The following is a 24729-nucleotide window of genomic DNA, read 5'->3' as shown; positions in this document are numbered from 1 at the left end:
TGCCAAGTGAATTAACCAAGTAGAATAGAAAGTGGTGTCGAAAGCTCACCATGGTGGTCAGTTATGCGGGAGTGATATACCTCCCTGACAACTGCGATGCCGTATACACGAAACTAGCCGATGCAGAACACGAGGCGACGCGGGGAAGGACCGGTCTATGAGCATAGTTCAACAACTGTTTTAGATGGAAACTAATTGATCAAAACCAATGTGAGCATTCTCAGTTCAGTCCGCTTGAATGTCGGAACCCGCACTGTGTGCCGGTGCAAGCGGACGTCGAACGCGTAGGAAATTGAGGTGCAGTAATTCAGTAGAAGGGCATCGGCAGACGGCAGCAACCGTTACTGCAGCGACACAATGCCTGAATTACATGACGGCATAGAAAGCAGGTGGAATGACGACAGGGGATAAATCACTGCATTAGAGGGGCAAGCGCAGACACGATGCGCAAGAGCCAGCCAGCATGTTATGCAATGAGGTAAGGCATACCCACCGGGGCAAGCGAGCTCTTAAATTTCGGTTGCATTGTGCTTCATTGTGCTCCTATTCATGAATGGTCTGAATTGGCCTGAACACCTCTCAGGCTCAACTGTAGCGTGGGACACGGCGCCCGGACTGACCAACGTTCCCCGCCGCCATCAGTCACCCTCGGAGAGCTCAACTGTAGCGCGGGACACGGCGCCCGGACTGACCGACGTTTCCTCGCCGCCACCAGTCAGGAGAGCGTGCGGGCCGGACAAGAAGGATCCGTCAACAAGTCTTGGAAAGGGGGCAGGCTCTGAGAAAAACACCGAGCTTATGGAGCGCAAGTTCGCGTTTCCCACCGTCTCGGAGACTCTGCCCCACCTAGCTGGCCTCTTGGATGCTACTCTTCGCCGGACCCCTAGCGCTCCCAGGATGGTGGTCCGACCTGGATAACTGCCAAACGCCCATTGTTGACTCCGAGAGGCGAGGAACTCGAAACTGCAGCATACGCTGCGCATGTTGACATATCAACATATGACCATATGTCATATTAACATATGACCATATGTCATATTAACATATGACCATATACATAACATATGACATATTAACATATGACCGATCCCCTGGTCCGCCCGTGTCTCGCATTTGAAATGCATGGTGTGTGCGATGGCTTTCCTATAGGACGTAGGTTTCTATATAGCGTGCTGCTCTTACACGTTTTTCAATCACTTGACGTGGAAATTGAATCGGCAAAAATTCGGCGAGACTGCTGTGCGTACCACAAAGAACGACACAACGTGTACTGCGACTATTATTTATTTTATTTATTGTCTTTATTTTGAATATGTCTTAGCAGTCTAGAGATACTGTGAATGCGTGAGACAAGGCTTGTTCACCGATCCGAGCAGCCCCCGTGATGCGAGGATGATATGCGCTTCATACCGCGCGGGGATGCCCAGGCCGGGCAACAACGGACGGTGATACCCAAGCACGGCAACAACGGGCGGTGATGCCCAGGCGGGGCAACAAAGGACGGGGATGCCCAGGCGGGGCAACAACGGACGGTGATGCCCAAGTGGGTCAACAACGGCGGCGATGCCCAGGTGGGGCAACAGAGGGCGTTGATGCCCGAGCGGGGAAACAACGGGCGGTGATGCCCAAGCGGGCAACAGAGGGCGGCGATGTCCGAGCGGGGCAACAACGGACGGTGATGCCCGAATGGGGCAACGACAGTCCCCCCCCCCCCCAGCCAATGCCGCGCCGTCATCCAAACATTGGCATCTGCAATCCAGCATATATGCGAGTTAGGCTGCAATTGATTTTAAAACTGGACTTTTTTGGCTTTACTTGTGTTGTTCAATCTGATTATAAACAACAGTTCCGAGGGTTTTTTGTCGACTTTGTGTGTGAGTTTTTTTGTCTGCAAAAATCACACCTGTTTTTTCTGTGTTGCGACCCCACAGAGGGGCCCACTTTTCGCGTGATTCGGTAGATACAGAATTTTATCACACGAAACCGCATAAAATATACCTCAATTTTTCTGGATACGTACACACCGAACACTTATATCCCAAAGATAGGTATCCAATCAATCTGTTTTTATTGCTTTACTGCTACTGTATACTTGAATGATTTAAGGCATTCATTTACTGTGTAAATATTTCTTAATCATCCTCTGAAGAAACCCACAGATCAAATGTCGTATGCTCAAATGACAAAAGGCCCGTGGATGGCAAGCATATCTCCGCTTCTATAAACCTGTCAACCTGCAGGTCATTGATGATAGCAGGTGTTAGGTCAGTCGACACAACGTCCAGAGTTTTTATGAATGAACTGCGTATTCACATTCAAAACTGTATGCGACTTGATTGGAATACACGAGATAACTAATGAAATTAATTAAATGAATACGTCATTAAAAGAAGAAAAGTCGATTGCTTGGTATGAACTAGACATCATTTGGTAACGTACGCCCAGTATCATCCAAGGTCCGGCCACATTAAGAAACAACCAGGTAATTCCAGGCGATTCCATAAAGGGCGCTGCCGTACTTAAAATGAAGCACGTGGGGGTGTGCACCGCCTATTGCCTAGGTGAAATCAGCCACTTATCAATTCGCTTCGACGGATTTGAGCATCTCAAGTGTTTATTAGGTCATGCTGATTTAAGAATTAGAACTTTATTACGAATGGGAGCACGCATTAATGGACACATCTCGATGAGCTGTTAGACATATATGACATCTTTGTCTGCCGCCATCTTTATTCTGCAGTGTTGGGTCACTATATAAATATAAATATATATATATATATATATATATGTGTGTGTGTGTGTGTATATGTATATATTATCTAATATATAGAGTATATAGATTATACATATATATGTATATATGTATTTATATATTTATATTTATTACATTTATATTTATATATTGCATTTATATTTATATATATATATATATATATATATATATATATTTAGAGATACGTGACAAAGTTTACCTGGGGTATGGGGGCATCAGCTAAGCTCCAAAACTAAATTTGATACCAGGAGCCAAGGTGTGACATCCTTATGACTTGTACTGCAATGGCCTGGCTCTCATCAACCTACCACGAGCTTCTGACACCTATAAACCCCTTCAAACAAGTCGCAGTGCCAAAGAACCAGACAGGACCATCAGATCAGGTCGGGAACTGCATGTCATCATGCGTCGGTCGTTTGTGAACGCTAACCACATCTTTCCTGCGTCGGTCTTTTGTGATTTCATTGTGGATTGACCCGATTCCAGCAGCTTTGCATTTGAGCACAGGCTTTATAGCATTTGCTGATGGTTGTTAATGAGCTCTAAAATGAAAGCTTGTCCAGCAGGCAGCGAACAGTGGGTTAATGATAAGCAAGAATCATCCAGATTTGCAGGGATTACGTACCTAAGCATCGTGCAATTACGGCCAACAGAACATGAAGAAGAAAAAGGTTGAACAATTGTGCAGAATCTTACTGCAAGTAAAAATCCACCTTGTGAAAATTCGAACATTAAAGTCGGAATTCGGAACGGAAAATTCGGTTTTGACAACTCCGTTTAATGCGTGCAGGCTAGGAGCTATATGCTGTCATGATGCAACAGTGCAATGTCTGAGGTAAACACAAGCAAAATTGGATTGGAAACATGAAACGTCGGCTTTTCGCACATTCATGAGCCCTGTCTGGCTCTGTACAAGAAATTTTGTGTTTCCTCTGGCCCATATAGCTATTTTAACGAGATGTGCGGCGTGCAATTGAATGAACCAAGTGGGATCGTTTGAGCGCGCCAAGTGTTTTAAAACTTAATTGCGCGTCGTGAAGATTTCGAAAGACACTTTGGTTGTTTTCATACTGCATGTGTAACACGAGTTTGAGCTGGTTTGTGTCACACCAGGGATAGCAAAAGGGTATTTTTTGTCATCGATCGAATTTCTGCACGCGAAATTGTCGCCAGTAGCGTAAACGCAATACCATATCACATAAAAAGTCAATGAAGTTCATGCTCCGTAGCGCCATCGGATGATTGCCTATCGCCGAGAGGCCTATTTCATCACCCGCAATTTTCAGTATCGTGCGCACAACCGAACGGCTCATTTATACAATGTCAATCAAATGATGTCAGGCTGAGTGCTGCTGCTAGGGGCGCATCGGCCCTAGACTGTGGGACAGTCCAACTGCAAAGCAGCTTTCTCCCACCTTCGTGTTTGGCGGCGCTTCATGTTTAAGCTCGATCTTCGGTCGGACTTGCTCTCCTCGACTGCAAAAAAACGACGAAGTGCCCTGACAGACAGGGCAGATGACAGCATGGCGGATTACGAACCGGCGGCAGGCCGCTCTCGAGGATATCGTTCAATATGCGGGCCTCCTCGAGGCCATATCCTCTTATGAAAACCACGTGTGCGCTTCGAACCCCACCCCAAACATTATCACACTCTCCACCGTACCGTAGATATGCTCTAAGCCTGGTACAACTTGTGCTGCCTGGTGAGCGCTCTTCGCCGCGCTCTAACAAGTGATATATGCAGGTCTAAACTGGGGTTCTACGCTGCCTGGGAAGGAAGGAGTAATATAGTTTGCTCCGGGTTTGGCGCAGATTGAGGCGAAGACAACTGCGCAAATACATGGGCAAGAGGGGAGTGAGGGGCGTGTTGGGAGAAGGGATGCATCGGGGTTCAGGAAATGTGGGATCACAGGGCTGTTCGATGCGAAAATACCAGTTTTCAGATTATTGTTACGCCGAGCAAAACAAAAAACAACGACGACAACTAAACTGTCACCTACGGCTGCAGTCCAACATTCAGAGAATGCTGTTACATATTGTGACCAGTCGAAGGTACCAGAAATTCCAAGCTCAAGGTTTTTGATAGCCAGCCGTTTGAATAACGAGGAGGACATGTATTTAAACCAACCTGATGCAAACGAACGAACTGCTGCCGATCCTAGCTGTCTCTATTACACTATGTATACAGAAGCTTAGCTTTATTTGGACGAAGAAGAGGGTGCAAAAATGCTAGTTTTGTTCATCTCATTCGTCTGTCGCTATTTTAATCGAAACCAGACGATATCTTTCAATTTCACGCAAATAAAGCCGAACTAAAATTCATGTCTGATCATGAACATACACTACCAATTGAAGCAGCACTCCAATGTATTTTACGTGCAGAAGGTATGCGAAGGCTTTAGTTAATATGTGAATATTAGCAGCACTGTTTTGAGCAACACAAATATATCCAAGCCATTCAGAATACAATTAGATCATCATTGTGTATCCTTAACCTTTCCAGGAGGTCTATGGCAGGAGCCGTATCTGACCAATTTCAGATCTAACTGGCCGGTCTGTGGCTTCAGCCTCCCGGCCACACCCCTGCGGGCAGGGACTCCATTACACGGCAACAGGTCACGTATAAGATTGAACCGTTTTAGAAAGCGACTGAGGCGTCCGCTGGTAACCAGGTGGTCTTTGAGCGTGGAAATGGGCCCTGTGCAGATCAAGGTGCCACGCGCACACGGAGGGTCATGCGGATATAAAGTGCCCTGAGCTACCAATGAGTTACCGAGGGGACCGCGGGCCCTGAGAACTCAGGCGTCATCTCAGTAGTCAGAAGGCTCTTCAGCGGCTCGAGGCTGGTGCCTCAGTAGCCTGACAAGCCCCCGGGAACTTCTTGGTCTCCTCAAAAGCAAGGGGGTCGCTGAGCGGTCTTGGACCAGTCAGCAACCTAAAGAACTCTTCCATGGCCAAAATAGCCACGAGACGATCGAAGGTTCCCCTCTGTGACCAGAGGGGTCTCGGCAGCCAGTTACGTCCCTGGGCGGTCAGAGAGGTGCCCCACCCACCAGAGGCTCCTCAATACCCGGAGGGACCCCTCAGCGGCCATAAAGACCCTGGTAAGCTTAAACAGCCGATGGGCGGCGAGCCCGCAGCTGTTGAGGCTAAATGGCGTCATTTGCTTTTCACCCTGGCAGGAAGGGCGGGCACCGGGGAGAATCGAGCTCCGTATCTTGGTTCCCCCGGCGCGCGCACTTTAAACATTGCGCTAAACGGTCAAAGGCAGGCTGGGTGGTGGCAAGGTTATCTTGTGTGCCGAAGGGACTTTTTAATGCCAGAGAGGCGCTAAATAGGCATGAAGACGTTAAAACGGACCGAGTGCTGACGGTGACCAGTCCAATGCATTCGTCACAGGGGCCTCAAGGTGGTCAAAAGGGACCTGGGGAGTAGGGCTGACTTTTTATTCAGCACGGCCATCTGTCTTCGCACCGCATGCAGCAACAAAGACAGGCTCCAGAAAACCCAGGTTTTGCGTTTTACGGAGTTAGGGAAAATAACGCTTTCCTTCTCCCCAATGTTCCAGCGGGCCTCTAGCCATGACCTCAGTCATAGCTGCATGATTTTGATGGCCAGATCAGTGAGACCCAGAGCAGTCCGTCGGTGGGCGGGGGATTGATTGGGGCCCAAGTGGCCCCTCCGTAGCTAGACAGGCCCCTGGAGAGCAAAGTCCCTGATTAGCAAGAGGGGCACTAATGTTCAGCCTAAAGCAGCTTTGGCATCAAGCATCGCATGAAAATATACATTTTTCGCCGACCATACCTACCAAGTCGACAAGTTCTACCACCCCTGGGCCACACAATGAGGGACAGAGCAAGCGCTGAAGGATAAGGTCACCCAGGAGAGGTACACAATTTCACTTAGCGGGAGAATTGGCGGTTAGCCTCTCTGTCTAACATCATTTTGGCCTACGGCCTCACCATGTCGTGCAACGACATTGCGCTTCAATCAATCGTGACATCATTACATTTCCCCGAAGCTATAGTGCATGCGATGGTGTTTTCAGTCCCGTGCCTTCTGCCGACGGTGGTGGGGAAGAGGGGGGGGGGGGGGGGTGCAACCGAGTCGCTGTTATCGACGACGCCCAACACGCAACGGAAATTAGCTCCCAGCGCTCCTTCCACTCGCCTCCCACGACGCCTGAAAAGAACAGAAATTGGCCGGGCACGGAGCGTGGGACACTCTAAGGACATTTGCAATGGCGTGGGTCGCACAATTTCCCTCGCAGCCTTGACGTTGCTTTGAGTTTCACGCTGGTGGTGGGCTGCTGAAACACAGCTGCTATTCGTTGCTTTTATGACGATTTGGCCCATTGTATCTTTCATCCGATGATGGCAGAAAAACGCTCGGGACATTTACCCTTCCAGGTATGCCTTAGGTTAAACGCTCAGCGCAGATAGCTTCTGTAGATGACCGTTGAGTGATTGCGAGTGGAATACTGTGTGAACACAATTCTGTTTCTAGTAAAGGTAATTCAGAGACATGAAAAAGCTCTGAAACTTTCTTAAATGTATTTTCCAAGAGCGAGCAGCGCACTTTCATTTTGAAATTCAACTGAGGAGAGACTTAAACCGATATTTGGGAACGCAGCCTAGCACTCAACACATCTCGAGAAACTCAGATATTGCCGTTTCTACGGTTCGTCTCCGTCGGCAACCCTGCATAGTAAAGTATCACAATCTCCATTACCGCACGCCAAGGAACAGTGTACGGCCATGATCCAAAGTATGAAACGCTATTCAATACCATATGATTTAAGTGCCGCTGTTTCGTGCTTGCCTCCCACACCGCACATACGCCACGCATCGCACACGCTGAGGCCAAAAAAAATTGCCGAAGTACAGAAAGGAGCAGACTCCCAGCAAAGGGAGTTTGCACCAAACGAACCAAAAGAATATCCCACAATCTTCCACGGTTTCAGAGAAAAAACGTGTGCATGCTTCAGTCCGATGTTAGGTCAGGCGCCATCAGACTGCTTCGTAACGGTCATAGCTTCCACTGGGTGCTCGCCGGTGATGAATGCCAGAAATTGTGCAAGGCAGGGCAAAAAATGACTCGGGGAACCATCACTGGGCCTGATTTGGATTCTTTCTAGGATTTGGGGTGGCCCTGCTCCATCATTTTTACAGAAATTTCACCAGACCACTCCATGGCTAAACAGGGCAGGTTACATAATCCTGGCCCCACCAACTTCGTCGAGGAGCTCCGGCCCAACGGAAAAAGCCCTAGAAACCGTCCTGAAGGCCCGGGAGAAACATGCTGACCCCGGTCTCTGGCTGCACTTGGTACTAGTCCCAGAGCGAGCGCAGTGTGTGGCCCGCCTGACATAGGAAGGTCAGCTGGCAGCAGATCACCGAGCATCAGACTAGGCTGCAGGGTCCGCGTCACAGCAATCTGCGGCTCTAAAACTCTTCTCGTCCGTCGAAAGAGCGGAGGCCAAATTATCTGGTTAACCGTGTTTTGTGCGCGATGTTGCACGCTGCGGTAACACGCTGCGCAAGGCTAGATCCCTCCCCCCCCCCCCCCCTCCTTGCTCTGCTCTGTTATCCTTGCGTGTAGGCAGGTTTGGAGTGGTTTTGTGAAAGTTTGTTTATATTTCCTTTGTAATCTGGTTAAAAGTGGGTTGGTATTGTTGCGGAGATGACCAAGAACACTCGTGTGTTGTACAAAGCCCAGACACTGTTACGAGTCCATAACTTGTTCATATTTTAACACACGCTCGGGTGGGGGTCAAAATTACCCCCCGAAGGTTTTTCCGGAATGGTTTCCGAACGACGCGGCACAGCCGCGACAAATTTTGCATAGCTGTAGACGATTGAATAGCGGATCGTCTGGCAGTAAAATTTGAGATCGTTGTAACGTCGTTGACCTATGGCAGGCCGGGCCATGGTTTCAGCGAAGGCAGTTTCTAGGGAATCGTTCAGTCTGATCCAACAACTGGGTGTTAGACAAAGCCATGCATCTCTGAGATACTTTCTTAGGTAACACAGCGATTGAATGAACAAATTCCATTGACCTAGGGTCGGACATGAAAGTCAGACCAAGGTCAAACCCATACCTGTTGTATTACTCTAGCGCTTGCTGTATGGGGTAGGTTCTGGTGCTTCTTTCGAATTTATTGATAACAAGAAAGGGATTATACACCTTCCATTGACTTCTTAAATGTGAGAATAGGCTACTGACTTAAAATGACCCAGGTCAACATTTTGTTTTAGGAACATGCTATCTAACATAATATATGCCGCTTAGTCAAACGCAAAACTCAAAGCAGTATTGTATTATTTTGGTCACTCTGACCTTCAAAAGGTCAAACAAGGTTACTGACCTTGAATGAGCATGTGACATTTTGCTTAAAAACGGTTAGCTAGGTGCTGGGGGCATTTTGGAGACCAACCTAGAACTGGACCTTTTGATCTTTTGTGACCCGAAAGTCATGACCTAGGAACCTGAAAGTTTGACCTTGGTGTCTCTAGCTTTCTCAGTTCCCGAGATCTCGGGGGTCAAATTGACCCCTCCCCCCCCCCCAAGCGAATGGTATCTAGCCGGCCACCCGGGCGCGTATTAAGCATGGAACAAAAGTATAGTCATTAACAACGCTAGTTTCCTGTTCGTGAGATACGGAGTCGCCCGGTTTTGAACCGTCGCGGGGGAGTGTACCCTAGGCCCGCCTCTGAGGTTGACCTCAGCCGCTGGCCGACTCTGGAGGCTGACCGGGTGGCCTGCTTGGGGCTTCGGTCGCGCTGATTGGTTCGGGAAAGGGCGGTTGAGCAGGGGATGGTCCTCGATTGGTTAAGGGGCGGGCTGGGTCGGGGGATGGTCCTTGATGTGTTGGGAAGACGGACAGGTTGGTGCTGGTTCTTGGTTGGCAAGAGGGCAGCAGACCCGGGGATGGTCCTTGATTGGTAAGGAGGGCGGCAGACCCGGGGATGGTCCTTGATTGGCAAGAGGGGGGCAGACCCGGGGATGGTCCTTGATTGGTAAGGAGGGCGGCAGACCCGGAGATGGTCCTTGATTGGTAAGGGGGCGGCAGACCCGGGGATGGTCCTTGATTGATAAGAGGGCGGCAGACCCGGGGATGGTCCTTGATTGGTAAGGGGGGCGGCAGACCCGGGAATGGTCCTTGACTGGTAAGGGGGCGGCAGACCCGGGGATGGTCCTTGATTGGTAAGGGGGCGGCAGACCCGGGGATGGTCCTTGATTGGTAAGAGGGCGGCAGATCCGGGGATGGTCCTTGATGGTAAGGGGGCGGCAGACCCGGGGATGGTCCTTGATTGGTAAGGGGGCGGCAGACCCGGGGATGGTCCTTGATTGCTAAGAGGGCAGCAGACCCGGGAATGGTCCTTTATTGGTAAGGAGAGCGGCCGGGCCAGGGGTGGGTCTTGCGGTATGTCTTGTTAGTTTATCTCTCCCGCCGGTGGTGCCACGGCGCGAAATCATTGAGCGGTTTGACAGAGATGTGCGTGCAATGCATCCAGTCAAGTGGAGGTGGGGGAGGGGGGGGGGGGGGGCTCCCGTGAACGTGGCTTTTTGGATCTCTGCACAGGAAAACAGTTCAGGAATATTTTGAAGGAGTGGATCTAGGCAGGTTCCTTTCTTCTCTTTCATGAATGTACCACTTTATGCGTTTGAACACCTTTTCGCACGTTTTCTGCATTGCACATGTTTGCACATTTTCTGAAGTTGACTATAAAATAGCTTTTATGCCGAATTTAAAATACTTTCACATAACATTAATGGCCTTTGAGGCCCACCCTTTCAAGGCGCCCTAACTGGACGAGATATATTAGCATGGCCAAGGCATAAAAAGGTGAAATGATATCCCCTTCAGGAAACACACTTTTCAGAACCAGGTTCGTGGAGGTGGTTGAGTCAGTGAGGCGGCATTGGGCACTTACGAGTGCGATACTTTGGAGTGTAATTTTCAAATATTTTTGAAAGATGCGGGAGCATTCCCTGAATTCAGGAATGGCGCATGCGTAAACACTATCACTGATGCCGAGCGTAGTCATGGAGCTATCTTCGGGCACAAGGCGCAAGCGCATGCTGTAGGCGTTTGGAGGTTGCAGGTTTCTGGATGCTGCAGGCGCCTAGATTCCGCAGGCGTCTGAAGGCTGCAGGCGCCCGGAGGCTGCAGGCGTTGGAGACAGCAGTAGTCTGGATACTGTGCGCGCAGCCACAAGCACATATTTGCGTTGGGGAACAATTTATTTGGCATAATTGCCATTAGCCTTTATCATCAGCAGCCATCCGTCTACAATTAATCAAAATTTTACCTCATATGTCTTTACATACCTCAAGATTGAAGACAACATGCGTGCAGGATCAAATATCGGGAGTTGAAAACCACTTCAGAGAAAAGTTTGTTAAAGAACTTGTTCGGTACACCTGAACATCGCTGCTAGAGCAGTCAACGTCCCGATGGCTCTCAACTTAGGAGATGGTTTTTAAGTCTGCAGTTTGCATAGCAGCGGAATGCCTCAGGGCATTCAGCCAGATTTTGAACCTGGTAACCACTGCCTTTCAGGGCAGCCGTGTAAAACCGTCCCTGCCTCTGATGGTGCGTGTGCCGTATTTGGCATTATTATAGCAAGCAAATACCAAATATCATTACTTGAAACTGATCTAATTTGCGGAGGAAAGGATGGAGGGATGGAGGTACTTATCTGACTGCAACGCGTCTTAATTTGTAACAACTGTACGCCACGATTGTAAGCTCGAGACAGAAGGACATTGCTAATTGTATATCACTCAGACTTGCTATTGGCGTGATCCATACTGACCACAATATATCTGACAAAACACTTGCTATTTCGTTACAGGACAGCGGCGGCATGGTGTCGGACAACGAACTCAAAGGTATGGCGGGCTCAGGTCATAGCCTGTGATCCCAGTATGACATGGCCGGTTGTTCAAAGATGGCCCGGTAAACAGGGCCTGTTATACGCTGGGTCTGGTCATCAGGGGCTCTTATACGCTGGGTTGGGTCATGTTCGTACTTATGTCAGGTCATGCTGTCCAGCTTTTGTTCGCTGGGCCGGGTCATCAGGGCTGCTTATGCGCTGGGTCGGGTCATCATGGTCTCTTGTTTGCTGGGCCGGGTCATCAGGGCTGCTTACACGCTGGGTCGGGTCGTCGGGGCCTCTTGTTGGCTGGGTAGGGTGATCAGGGCCTCTTTAGCGCTGGATAGGATCGTTAGGACCTCTTAAACGCGGCCGGGGCACGCTTTGACATACCGTTAGAATGTACGTATGTGTGATCACTGGTCTCATAGCACCCATCAGCATCCATAAGAAGCATCATTCACCAATGATGGGTGCTCCTGAGGACATATTTTTGCTTGGGTAATGCTCCAATTGCGTTGAATGACAAAATTAAGCAAAAGTTACGTCCACTTACCCTCGCACTACGAAAGTGTGGGAGTTCCCTGAAATGTTCCCCAAGTTTTTTCCAGAGTAATTTCTGAACGGCCTTGCGCGCGGTGCTGAAATTTTAGCCGTGTTCTCTAAACTAATTTTTACACATTTTAGACAACTGTGAGAGTTCTGAACCCCGTGGTTCATGGCCTATAACCTAGTTGTTCAGGTCATGCGGGTGGCATTTGGCTAAAAATGGCCTAACGCTTCTCACAGGACATGCACTTTACAGACGTTTTCTGGAACAATTTTCTGATCTTGCAACTCTGAAGGTTATTACCATCGTTCTGGTGGCTTGCAAGGCCATGTCTTCTCAGGTCAACATTGGTCAAACTGACAATTATGGCCAGATTTGACCGTTGATGGTCACGCAGTTTAAGCTTCGACCCTTGCTCTGATTCACCTTTTTTCATAACGCGGACTGATAGGGAAAGCGTCGATGTGCACGTAGAGAATCTTCTTCCTCTCAGCCTGTTGCAAGAAATGACGACCTAGAATCGTCCTTGTTTCTGACCGCGTGATGACCGGCGACAACAGAACTGAAGATGGTGTTCCGACTAACGGACAAGAACGGCGACGGCAGCATCACCGCCGACGAGCTGAAGCGGATGCTGCAGGACAAACTGGACATCGACGTCGACGATGCCCTCATCGGAGACCTCATGACGTCAGCGGGCGAGAACGGTGAGGGGTGGCACTGACCGGGAGAGCAGCATCACGCTAAGGGTCAAACGTCTTACCATGGGTTCAGTACCAAAGTATGAAGGAAAAGGATGGATGTGAGGACCATCTCAGGACTATGGAGTGAAAGACAGAAACCTGTGTAGGGGATGTCTCAGGACTATGGAATGAAGGGGGCAGATGTGATTTTGAAAAAAATCACATCTCGACTGCCTTAAAAAAAGCTGTGTGAGGAAGTGCCATCTGTCAAAAGTGTCATGAGAAAAAGTTGTCATAAGAAGAAAGTTGTGCTGCATTCTGACGAGAGAGGGGGGGGGGGGGGAAATTCCCATGCGGGGTCCTGGCCGCGCGCATGCAGAGAAGCCCATTCCGAGAGCACCTCATACATTATTAACGTGTCCACAGAGGAACACGAGCGAATCTTCCTTGTTCTCAGGCCCCATAACTAACACCCGCCCTTTCTAGAAGAGCCGTGCACCCGCGTCGCATCTGCCCGCGGTCGCCGGGATAGGTTCGTAAAATGGACTCATCCAAGCGATCATGACGTCATCGGTTGAGCCGCACAGCCAATAAGTGAGCTTTCACAGCTTCCTGGTGCTGAAAAAAATAATGACGCGTGCTGCACACTGCTGGTATATCGAGATGAGGCTGGTTATGTTTCTCTCCCAGCCAGTGATGCTGTCAGGGCGGATATTTTATTTAATTGCAAGGCAAAAGTAATTTCCGGGGCTGCGCGGCCAACAGCGGCGAAGGCTGGCCAAAGTTTAATTACGTCCCAACTAGACAACACAAAAGTGCGTCGCAGTAAACCGATCTTCAAAGAGCTGGCAAATGGTGCTGTTTTTGATGCAGCCTTACCGATTACCGACTTATCGATGTAGTGCCGATACGTTGACTCTTTTCTGTGACGAGAAGCCAAACTCGCAAGGCGTTCCGGTCAAAATTCTCGCGCACGGCGCGCCGTGAATTCTCCGACTTTAGGGACATGCCACGCGGTTTCAGAAGCTCAGTCGGCAACGTTTCGGATCGGAAATTGGATGGTCGTGCGTTGGAGGCCGGACCGGTTCAGGCGTCTCATATCATCCGTCTGTGGAACATGCTGAATTTATGCTAACAGGGGATGCGTGCTATCAGTATCATACAGCATGCAACTCCCTGAGAGCTTGTTACAAAAATTATGAACATAATCTTTATGCAAATTTTAAAAGCATTCGTCATTATAGCATCTGCCCAAAGCTGCCTTCAGGCACAGGCTGCCAAAAGTGTTGTGTAACATTGAATTCTAACGCACAAATGCATATTTAGTGGAATACTAGCACTTTACTGCAATGTATGCACCAGACTTCCTTCTAGCCCTGCATCTTTTTCCCTGGTGGTATGCAGCAAGTGTCCAGCAGCCACGCGCCTCGTCAAAAAGTTATGCGTGCCAGAATCGAACCCACGCCGCTGCGTCTCTGTTCGCAGCTGGCGGCCTGATCAGTGAGGCGCAGTTCATCACCTGGTTTCTCAAGATGCAGACCCTGTCGGCCGACAAGACGCCAGACATGACCAACGACCTCTTCGCAGCGTTCCGCCTCTTCGATAAAGACGGCAACGGCTACATCACCATGGTGGGTGTAGCGACGGACGGCGCTGTGCCGCTGCTGGAACGTGGATGAGACACGCCGGATGATCTTGCCATATTGGACTAATTGGTCCCGAGTGTTTGTAGCAAAGGCTCATAGGTGGAAGTGATTCGTGTAATGCAAGTGGTGATAATGGTCACATAATACGTAAACGATCAATTAGAACCGCTTGCAAAGGTGTTATACCGACAACCCAAATTAATGTTTAAGCCACACACATCAAACGAAATGTGTTTGTCTATTTAGCTTTTAGAATTTGGCCGGTAAATAGCTGAAGGTCGAACGTCAGGCCCCGCCAAAAAGTCTCAAACTTTTCCTAATACGTACCTCCAAAAGTTTCCCATGCCCTCCTCCCCATCCGCCTGCTCCTCGGGCCTTTCCCTGCCAACTTCGCAGCGCCAACTTGAGCACATAAGACTGTCAATGAGCCAGTCATTGACCTGAACTCTGCTGAGCCTCAACAACGCATCCAGCATTTTTTCGTTTGTATTACCACGCTAGTGCAATGTTCCAGACTACGCTGGCCGGCTTTTCACAACACATTCTCTTCAGATTGGTTTGCTGGCCTCTCAGCCTGATGCGGGTCCCGCTGAGTGAGACGTTGTCGGGTGACCCGTGTGACCGGGGTGACCCCGCGTGGGACGACGCGTCATCTGACCGCGCGGCATCTAAACCCGGGACATTTCAGCCCGTTCGCCTTCCTAACTCATTTCATCTGACCATTACCATCTGATCCGGTGTCAGCTGACTTAGTGTCATCTGACCCCACTTCATCTGACCCCGTGTCATTTCACTCGCGTCATCCGCCCGTGTCACATGACCCCGCGTGCCGCTGCAGGACGAGCTGCGGCGGGCTATGGAGCTGATAGAGGAGCGGATGACGGAATCGGAGTTGAGTTCGCTTATTGAGATGGCCGACGCCGACAAGGACGGCAGAATTAATTACGAAGGTGAGACTGGGACGCGGAGCTCCTCGCTGGCTGGATTATACCCGATCGTGAGGAATACACGTGATGGGCTAGGGTGAGTCTGATTTTTTCAACTTGGACTGACGCTACATCAGTTGTGAAACTGACCAGCCTAAACGGACTGAAAAAACCGGAAGACTTGAGAGTCAATATGCACTGAAAAACCGTCGCAAAAACCTCCTTTGCTCGGTCGTCCAGATCGCATCCCTGCGCGGTGTCGTTTTAGGGAGCGGTGTAGACACCTTTTAAGGAGCAATCAAGGAGTTTTTTTGACACCGAAAATTACGCCAAAAAAATTCCACTGCAGAGCGGGGCAAATCGCATCCCTGCACAGCGTCGTTTTAGGGAATGGTGTCATATCCCTTTTGCAGGAGTCTCTTCAAACTATGATGGATATCCATTTGATCTGCTGATGATACGCCGCGATTAAAATACTCCATAAATGGAGTCGCGTTTGCTCACCTCGCATTCCTCTAAATGCAAGCTGGACAAAGGGAATGCAAACTGTACAGGTGTGACGGTCAACCGACCGTGACGATGTGACGGTCAACCGGCCGTGACGGTGTGACGGTCAACCGACCGTGACGGTGTGACGGTCAACCGACCGTGACGGTGTGATGGTCAACCGGCCGTGACGGTGTTACGTCAACCGACCGTGACGGTGTGACGGTCAACCGACCGTGACGGTGTGACGGTCAACCGACCTTGACGGTGTGACGGCTAACCGACCTTGACGGTGTGACGGCTAACCGACCGTGACGGTGTGACGGTCAACCGGCCGTGACGGTGTGACGGTCACCGACCGTGGCGGTGTGACGGTCAACCGGCCGTGACGGTGTGACGGGCAACCGACCGTGACGGTGTGACGGTCAACTGACCGTGACGGTGTGACGGCCAACCGACCGTGACGGTGTGACGCTCAGCCGACCGTGACGGTGTGACGGTCAACCGACCGTGACGGTGTGACGGTCAACCGATCGTCACACCTGTACAACTTGCATTCCTTCGATCAGACATACATGCAATGTGGACAAATCAGGGTTTCTTTTGACATTTAAAGCATCCAAACTGAGAAATTAGTCACAGGCTAACCCAGCTGTCCAGCATCAGTTAACAAAACGCATGCATCAGACTGGTCTAACTACAAGTCAAGTCAGGTTCTACGCTTGAAATTACTGGCTTCAAACTTGAGCAGACGACAAATGGTCCCGCTGACCTCATCACACTGCCCGGCATCAGCAAACCGATCACGTCGACTACAGGGCCAGCCAGTCTTTCCCCCAGCTGGAAACTTGGCAAGCGTAGCATCTCGACAAAGACTGACGACACTGAAATTTCGACAAAAAATGGATCGCAGCGACCTGGTCATATGGAACATCCGAAATGCGAAATAAGCCGGCAGTTAAACAGAATGGCACCAAACTTCGACAGACCACAAGACATTGAACACTTTAAATGAATAAACAAGAACTGACCCGGGTCGACAAGTTCGGACCCTCAAGAAAAATACCAGTGTCGTACCGGGGGCCGGCGACAGCGTCAATCCAGATCCATTACCCGCATTCCTAGCACGGGTAAGTCCACCTGCTATAGCAGCTGCTTCGTCCACTAAACGAGCCTTTTCATCAGTTCCTGGGCTCTCTTCGGTACTCTTGGAGACTGATGGATCCCACATAGGGCTCGTTCAATGAATATCAGCACCGACTGTGCCGACTTGCACTCGACTTGCTGAGCAATTTTTACGAAGAGGGTCTGGGACAGAACAAACAGAAGGGACACCTCTTCCTCGTCTCGCACAGCGCACACCAGCATTGCTCTTTATAGCAAGAGAACACTGCGGGTCATCCAAGCAAAGGCACGGCCGAGATGCATCTCTGTCCTCCAGCACGATGTCGCTCCACGCGCTGTCCAAGCACCCCTCGATACGCTTCCCGTGATCGTTCTGAAACACATCAGATATCTGGAGTTCCGATCACACCGTGGGGATATCGGGTTATGATTAGACATCGATTACGGCCACTGTGACCCTTCCAAAACAGGTCATTCTTACGTCACTGCAAAAGGAAATGTTCCGCATTTGAAGATCGAAACAAGTACAGATACAATACAATGAGCTCATCTAGAACTCTTGGTACGCTTGTAGGTGGAAAAGGCTGCCCTAGACAAAGCAATTCCTCTGTTAAGTACATCTGCTCGTCAATAAGTCATTGTTTAATTACGTCATCGCACCGTTCACGACATTGAATGAGAGCCAATTGACGGTAGATATATCTGGAAATCGTGCTCACGAACTGTTAGATATGAACGACTCGACAATTATATTTTCTTTGGCCTTGATCTCCGCATGGATAATGGATTGGCAAGATTTGAAGAACGTCATTATGGCGTTATGGATGCCTGTGTGACCTTGAAACAGTCTGCACATCTTCGTGGGCGTGTCGCTCAGAAACTATAGGGGCTTAGGTATTGACAACGGCAAGGCTGTAAAAGACATTTCATTATCTTCAACATGGTTATTTCGGTTCAAGACCCCATCGAAATTTGGAACACACCCTTTAAAAGCATTGCTACATATTTCTGTGGTTTTTTTTAACTAACATAGCCATCTTGAAGATCATTCGGTGCAGTTCACAGCCCTGCCGTTCCTAAGATCTAAACCCATTTAGTTTTTTGAGCCACGCGCCCCGTTAAGATGGGGGAGACTATTTCGGTGAGAGTATTTCAAGGTCACCTTGGCATTCATGGCGTCATGGTAGCCACAATTCAAATCCCGTCACTTTGTAGGCCATGCCGTTGATCAATGCCAATAAAATAGAATGGTGCAGTTGTTCGTAGCTGGCGTTCGTGAGTCGATTTCCAGACATAACGACTGTTAAATGGCTCTCAATCAATGTTATGCAAGGCACTGTGACATATTGAGCCGCATATTTACTAACAGAGAGATTGTGTTGTCTAGAGCGGTTTTTTTCTGCTTAAAAGTATACCAATGGTTAAAAATGAGCTTGTTTCATCAAATCTGATGCCTGCTCCAATATCTTCAATTTAAGTTTCAAGCTGGTTTTCTCCGAAGAACAAGGACTATTACTTCTGTCCTATTTATGACAATAATGTTACTCGCAAATGCGCTGAACACCTAACGAGGACCAGCCTGATCGTAAATGACACGCACAGGCGTCATAGCTATGCAGAGGTCGTGAAGTTCCCTGGAATTAAACACGCGCACGGGTGGCCGGTTGGATACCCTTGGTTCGGGGGAGGAAGCAATTTGACCCCCTGAAATCTCAAAAACACTAAGAGAACTAGAAGCACCAAATTGCAGGATGCGTTTGCATTTATGTGATCTCACTTGGACCAAAGTGTAAGGTTCCTGAGGTCATGAGCCTCGGTTCAGATAAGGTCAAGCAATGTCCAAACGTTGTTGTTGGTTGGTTGGTATAAAAGTGCTCCAAAACCTGGATACTTGTTCTAAGCAAAGGCTACATGCTCATTTAAGGTCAGTGGCCTTGTTTGACCTTTCGAAGGTCATGGTGACCAAAAGCATGCAAGAATGCTTTGGGTTTTGCATTTGAATAAGCAATAAAGATTACGCTAGGCAGTATGTCCCTAAAAACAAAGTGATGACCTGGGTCACTTTAGGTCAGCGGCCTGCTCATGACCTTAAGAAGTCCATGGAGCATGTATAACGCGCTTCCTGCTATTAATAAATTCGAAATGAGCGCCAGAATTTCCTCATACAGGAAGCTCTAGAGTAGCAAAACAAGTTGATTTTGGCGTAGATACGACCTACATACCTGACCCTAGATCAATTTGTTTTCTCAATTAGTGTGTTGCCTAAGAAAGCATCTCAGAGATGAATGGCTACGTCTAGCACACCGTTGTTGCACTAGATTGAAAGACTCTTAGAAATTGATTTGCTGAATCCATGGCCTGAATTTGACCCTGCTGTAGGTCAGTGACCTTACAAGGTACATATAAATGTGTGGTACGGATAGATCTGCTATTCAGTTGTCTAAAGCTGCGCAGACTTTGGAGTGGCTACGCTGCGCCGTTCGAAAACTATCTCCCAAAAAATATCTAGGGGGTCAAATTGAGCGTTACCCAAGCGCATGTAAGCTGAGAATGTCCCGCGCAATGAACAAAAGTTTGTTTAGCTTAATTGCTTCAGAGCTTCCAGACAACTCGTTTATTTTAACTTGCATTTCTTACAGTCGTCTTTTCCCTTTTACATTCCAGTGGGGAAGGCTACAAGGGAAGTGGGAGGCAAGTGGGAAGGCTAGTATTGATGTAGTCCTTACCCTTTTGGCTTTCACCTCTGTGATATTTTACATTTACTTTTATCTTTTGACTTTTTACATTTGACTTTTATCTTTTGATCTTTTAAATTGGACTTTTTGCCATTTGGTTTGTTGTCCTATTGACTTTTTGTCGTTTTACTTTATCCATTTGACTTTGAATCCCATTTACGTGTCCCTATTTGATCTTTGCGTTTGACTACTTTCTTTTAGCCTTTTTGCCACTTGACTTCCATCCTGTTTGACATTTTACCAGTTGGCCTAATCCATTTCCCACTACAATGTGCCACTGATCGCACCATGGTCCGTTTGTATTACGTTGAGGTGCTGCCAAACTAGCCGTCGTTGCACTATTTGAAGTAAATCAAACCCGCATAGAACCTGTAAGCACGGTGTGTTGAAGGTGTTCGCTGGGCCAAATATCGTAATTACTCGGTGTTTTGAGTTTTTGACATGGTGTTATTTCATATCCATCCGCCACTTTAAAAACTCTTCCGGCACTCACATACTCGGTTATGGCACTTTCTGGAAATGGAATATTTCACATTTGACGGCTATTTCAAGACTAGTCTAAGACCAATCAAGAAACTAGACTAAATTAAGGTCAATTCATCTCAAAGCCTATGTGTCCGGTCGGCAAAAGATGTCATTTATGCAAGCCCGGGCTTCGAGGGGTTTGCACGGAAAAACGTGGTTTATGAAATCAAGTGTAAACTCTGCGAAAAACATGGCAGGGACAGAGTCTATATCGGGGAGTCCATGCTCCCTATTCGTTTGAGATATAACAAACACCTACGAGACGCTAAAACCGAAACAGGGAATACCCCTTTTGGTGACTTTTTTGGCAAAACACTTCCAGGCTGACACTGGAGGGAAGTATGGATCCTATGTCCTTTTTAGGACCCAAAGTCATCTATAGGGCACAAGATCACCCAGACAGCAAAATAAGTGGATCTATTCTTATAAAAGGTCGGCGACTACATCTTAGCTTACAGGGCTCATCATGGCCGATTATGTGAACGCGATACATGCTTTGATGTGTGAAGTGTGCTAGCTTAAAACCGTTTACATATGTAAATGATGCCTGACGCGTGATGTTCGATGCCTGTTCAATTGAAACCGCTCGCATGTATAACTTGATGCGTGATGTGTGATGCCTGTTTACTTCAATTCGCTTATATGTTTGAATGAAGTGTGATACGTGATGCCTGTTTGCTTGAATTTGTTTCATGCACACGTATTTTCGCGTATTCCAAATTTAAGACATCTACTGTATCTTGGTAATGGCTGGCAATCGCTCTTTGTTTAATCCCTGAATGTTTGAATGAATGAATGGTGTCCTGTAAAAAATGTGGCTTGCTGTTTAAAAAAAGAAAAAATCCAGAAGGATCACAGGGCAGGCAATTTTGAATGCCCTTCTGCTACTGTTTCAATAAATGTATGTTGCCAAAATATCAGTCGATCTATGTCTTCATTCTAATGTTGTTGTTTTTTTTTCTCCGAGGAATAAGGCTATTACTACTGTCATATCAGGCTGGGCTTCCTATACATGTCAGTGTGGCCCTTTGCACGCTTGCAGGAACCCTTTTGTTGTAGGTGTAGACAGCGACGGCGCAGCAGGGCGAGGGCAAGAGAGCAATTATCCAGCCCTTAATTGAGCAAGTAGATCCAAATTAGTGTTGCTGGTACTTTCCGCGCCCAAATCGTAAGATGACTGGGGCTGCCACACTTAGTGTGTCTACTTACAACGTCCACGGAAAACCACGTGGATAATTCCATCTCAATATCGGCCCATACAGCTGCCGAAGCTTTTTTCGGACAGTTTGATAAAATCAGCCGAACGATACTAACGTGATTGTTGCTTTTACGAATGAAACCCGAGCGCCATGAACTCCGCGCATTAAAACACTGAAAAATAAATAATTTTGTCGATGGCCTGGACTCCCAATTTTTTAAAGGCTCCTTTTCATTCAGTTTTCAGTGTGCCCCTCGTCCTCACTGCGTAGTTTCCTCTGCGCAAAAAAAAATTTGGACGCCTCTGAAGGCGTTAACTGGCCATATGAATCGTATATGACGTCACGGTGTCGTCGACTGAGTGCCAAGTCCTTCGTTTTAAGTTTGAGTTTGTGTATCAGATTTGTTGATAAAGGGAATAATGCATGTAATTTGATTCACTGATACAACTTTAGACACCCCTTTTCCTCGTAAGAATTAGTATGTTGCAGATACGATAATTTAAACTAATCAAGTCATTATCATCGCTGTACATTATTTCATGACTGTCAGCGTGGCGCGGTCCGCCTAAAAACGTGCACCATCACGGCACTGAGCGTCGTCGATCATCTGGATTGGTGTCCTGGTGTGTGTTAGCAGAAGGGATTGTGAGGAGCTGGTAAGTGTAGGTGAATCTGAGTGTGCCATGTGGTGGTGAATAACGCGAGATGTGAATAGAAGGTGGCTGCACTCAGTGGAGGCATTCGGATAAGGCATACCAATTTTGCGTAGGTGCCAGTCCAACAATATGTGTTACGTGGCTGTGAAGGGGCATGGGGCTGAACATATCTAGATCATGAACTTTTATATCTCATGCCCAAAGTGTGGCCAGTACAGGTTTTGCTTCCACTGCAGTGAATTGAACATCATGTGAAGATGTTCAGTTCTCTGCAGTTCATAGTTGATTTCTAACAGCAGGGCCTCGGTGTGGGTACAGCGTCCTTGTGAAATTTATTGATTTTGTATTTTGAAGACACTGGATATTGGCCAGATTTAACAATATCCTGTTTGGACAGCACCTGAGCGAAATTGCATTTAATGGTTGGTATGTTACAGGACTAAAATATATTAGAAGCATAGTACAAAATGCACTCTACCATTTCGGGACAAGAATAAGACATGCTGCCTCAAGCCAGCAGGCCAGCAAGGCGCGGGCAAAAGGATTTCAGGGTTAAAAGGGACCGGTTTCTTGAAATAGAAATTCTGACCAGTGCCGAGGGATTTCGAGAGAAATTGGCATTACCGACAATTTGATTTAGCATGTGTAAGAAATACAGCAAGCGCGGTCGGGCAAGGTATGTCAGTTGCGTTTTTTGGTGGGTAATGTTATTAACGGTGCAAATGGAAAAACACTATCTTAAGACCTAGCCCGTGATGAATTGTGCATTTCACGACGCAGAATCTAATGCCAGACAGGTTTACCATGGTAACCACATGAGCCGCCCTGTTCCGAGAAATCTGGACGCCAGGCCGCTGCCAGCGTGAACAGCCTAGCGCAACTTCAAGCATTCCGCAACAGCTAATCGAAATGGCTGGCCGGTAGACCAAGGCGCTTTCAGAACTTCTCAGACTGTCTCTGTGGCGTAGGTGCCCAGCCATGGTTAAGGTTACTTCTGCTAAAGCCTTTGCAAGGTCCAGCAGCCCTCCTCACCAAACTTGTCACAGCCAGGTAAGTCCTCTTGCAGACCCAGCCATGGAGGCGGCAGTGATGGACTCTCCAGCGTTGTCCGACCCTCCTCTTTGCCGCAATGGACTCGTCCCCTGTCCCGCCGCGGCTCAGTGCAGAGGCCAGCCGCCAGCGTTCCACCGCTTATAGTGGGCGGAGGGGGAGGGGAACTGTCTCGTCAGGCGTGAGAGCGTGTCTGGAGGCGCGGCAGACACTCTGTCGCCTGACAGCCGCCTACGCCCTCCCGGAACAGCCCCCGGCCTCTGAAGTATGGACGAATGGACGTAAGCTACGTCAAAGACGTTCGCGGGCGGGCGCGGGGCAGCTGTTAAAATGCGGCTGGGCTTCTCAGCTGCCGCAAGTCAGGTCTGCGAATACTCGTCGCCTTCAAGGCCTCGGTACTGTGCTCGTTAGGATGCACAAGAGCACCCATCGCAGAGACTTGGCTCTCTTGGTATTGCCCCGGTATCGAACGACTGGCCCAAAGTGGCGGGAAAATGAAACGGGGTAAGGTGTTGTGAACACTGTCCCGTTGCCCCCCCCCCCCCTTCTGCTAATGCCAAGGTGCCGTCTCCTTTCCACCGCTTCCTGTCAAAGAGGCCGGGAAATCGTATTCTTCGTAGCGCGCTATATGCTTTGCGGTAAACCTTGCGTGGAGCTGAACAAGTCGGATGGGACTGAAAAATCAGTCTGCAAATGGTTTGGCCGTAACAAGCCTTTTGAATTCTTCCTGCTTTGTCTTAACGACAAGAAACGGAAGAGCGCAACGCTCAACATTCGAAGATATTGAAGCAAGTATAAGATATCATAAAATAAGCCCACTCATAAGTATTGATATGCTTTTAACAGGAAAGACTTCTTTGGCCAACATCATTTATATATTTAGTAAATATGCTCCTTGCTTCATTCTGCATCCTCGCGACGCCCGCTTGACTGGGGCAGGCTGCATGCGCCAGCCACGAGTTGGCTGAGAGCCCCAGAAGGGCCGCGGCCGGGTACCCAGGGTACGTGCCCGGGTTAAATCTGGGTGGTTGGCCCCCAGCGCATGCGAGCCTGCCCGACCGCAAACCACTTCCCTTCAGCCCGCACCCCTGAAATGATCATTTCTGGTCGAATGGACTCTAATCCAAACAACCAAATCGCGACTGGATATTGCACCCTTTTATTCACTGCCTTGCATCACCCTGCATCCTCGCAACGACCCGCTCGTGCGGGGCAGGCTGCACACGTCAGCCACGAGCGGGCCGAGAAGCCCCCTGAAGAGGCATACCGACTAGGCGGCCAGCGCACACCCTGCAAAGAGGTCCCTGGTGGTTGGCACCCCAGGCGTATATAGTCCCGACCAATCGTTATTAATCCTCCTTCATCCAGTAGCCCTGGACAGATCACTTCTGGTCGACAGAGCTATGATCCAAACAATCAAACAAGCAGATGGTGATTGGAAATTGCACATGCTGCCCAACATTCACTGAGGGCCAGTTGGCATCCGTTATCTT

At 48.7% G+C, this 24729-nt stretch overlaps 1 protein-coding gene across 1 annotated transcript in view; it reads left to right on the top strand.

Moving 5' to 3' along the window:
* Positions 1 to 24729, top strand: part of LOC119114335 (calcium-binding protein E63-1) — a 140530-nt gene that overhangs the window by 83949 nt on the left and 31852 nt on the right. The window contains exon 2 of the mRNA XM_037238531.1: positions 11635 to 11671. Coding sequence (XP_037094426.1) covers positions 11647 to 11671 — 25 coding nt within the window. The 5' untranslated portion in view covers positions 11635 to 11646. The remainder of the gene's footprint in view (positions 1 to 11634; positions 11672 to 24729) is intronic.

This window comes from Pollicipes pollicipes, unplaced genomic scaffold (genome assembly GCF_011947565.3).
Source record: "Pollicipes pollicipes isolate AB1234 unplaced genomic scaffold, Ppol_2.1 Scaffold_7262;HRSCAF=8765_pilon_pilon_pilon, whole genome shotgun sequence".
Classification (NCBI taxonomy): domain Eukaryota; kingdom Metazoa; phylum Arthropoda; class Thecostraca; order Pollicipedomorpha; family Pollicipedidae; genus Pollicipes; species Pollicipes pollicipes.
The sequence above is the reverse complement of the archived record's forward strand: the minus strand, read 5'-3'. Positions and strand labels throughout refer to the sequence as shown.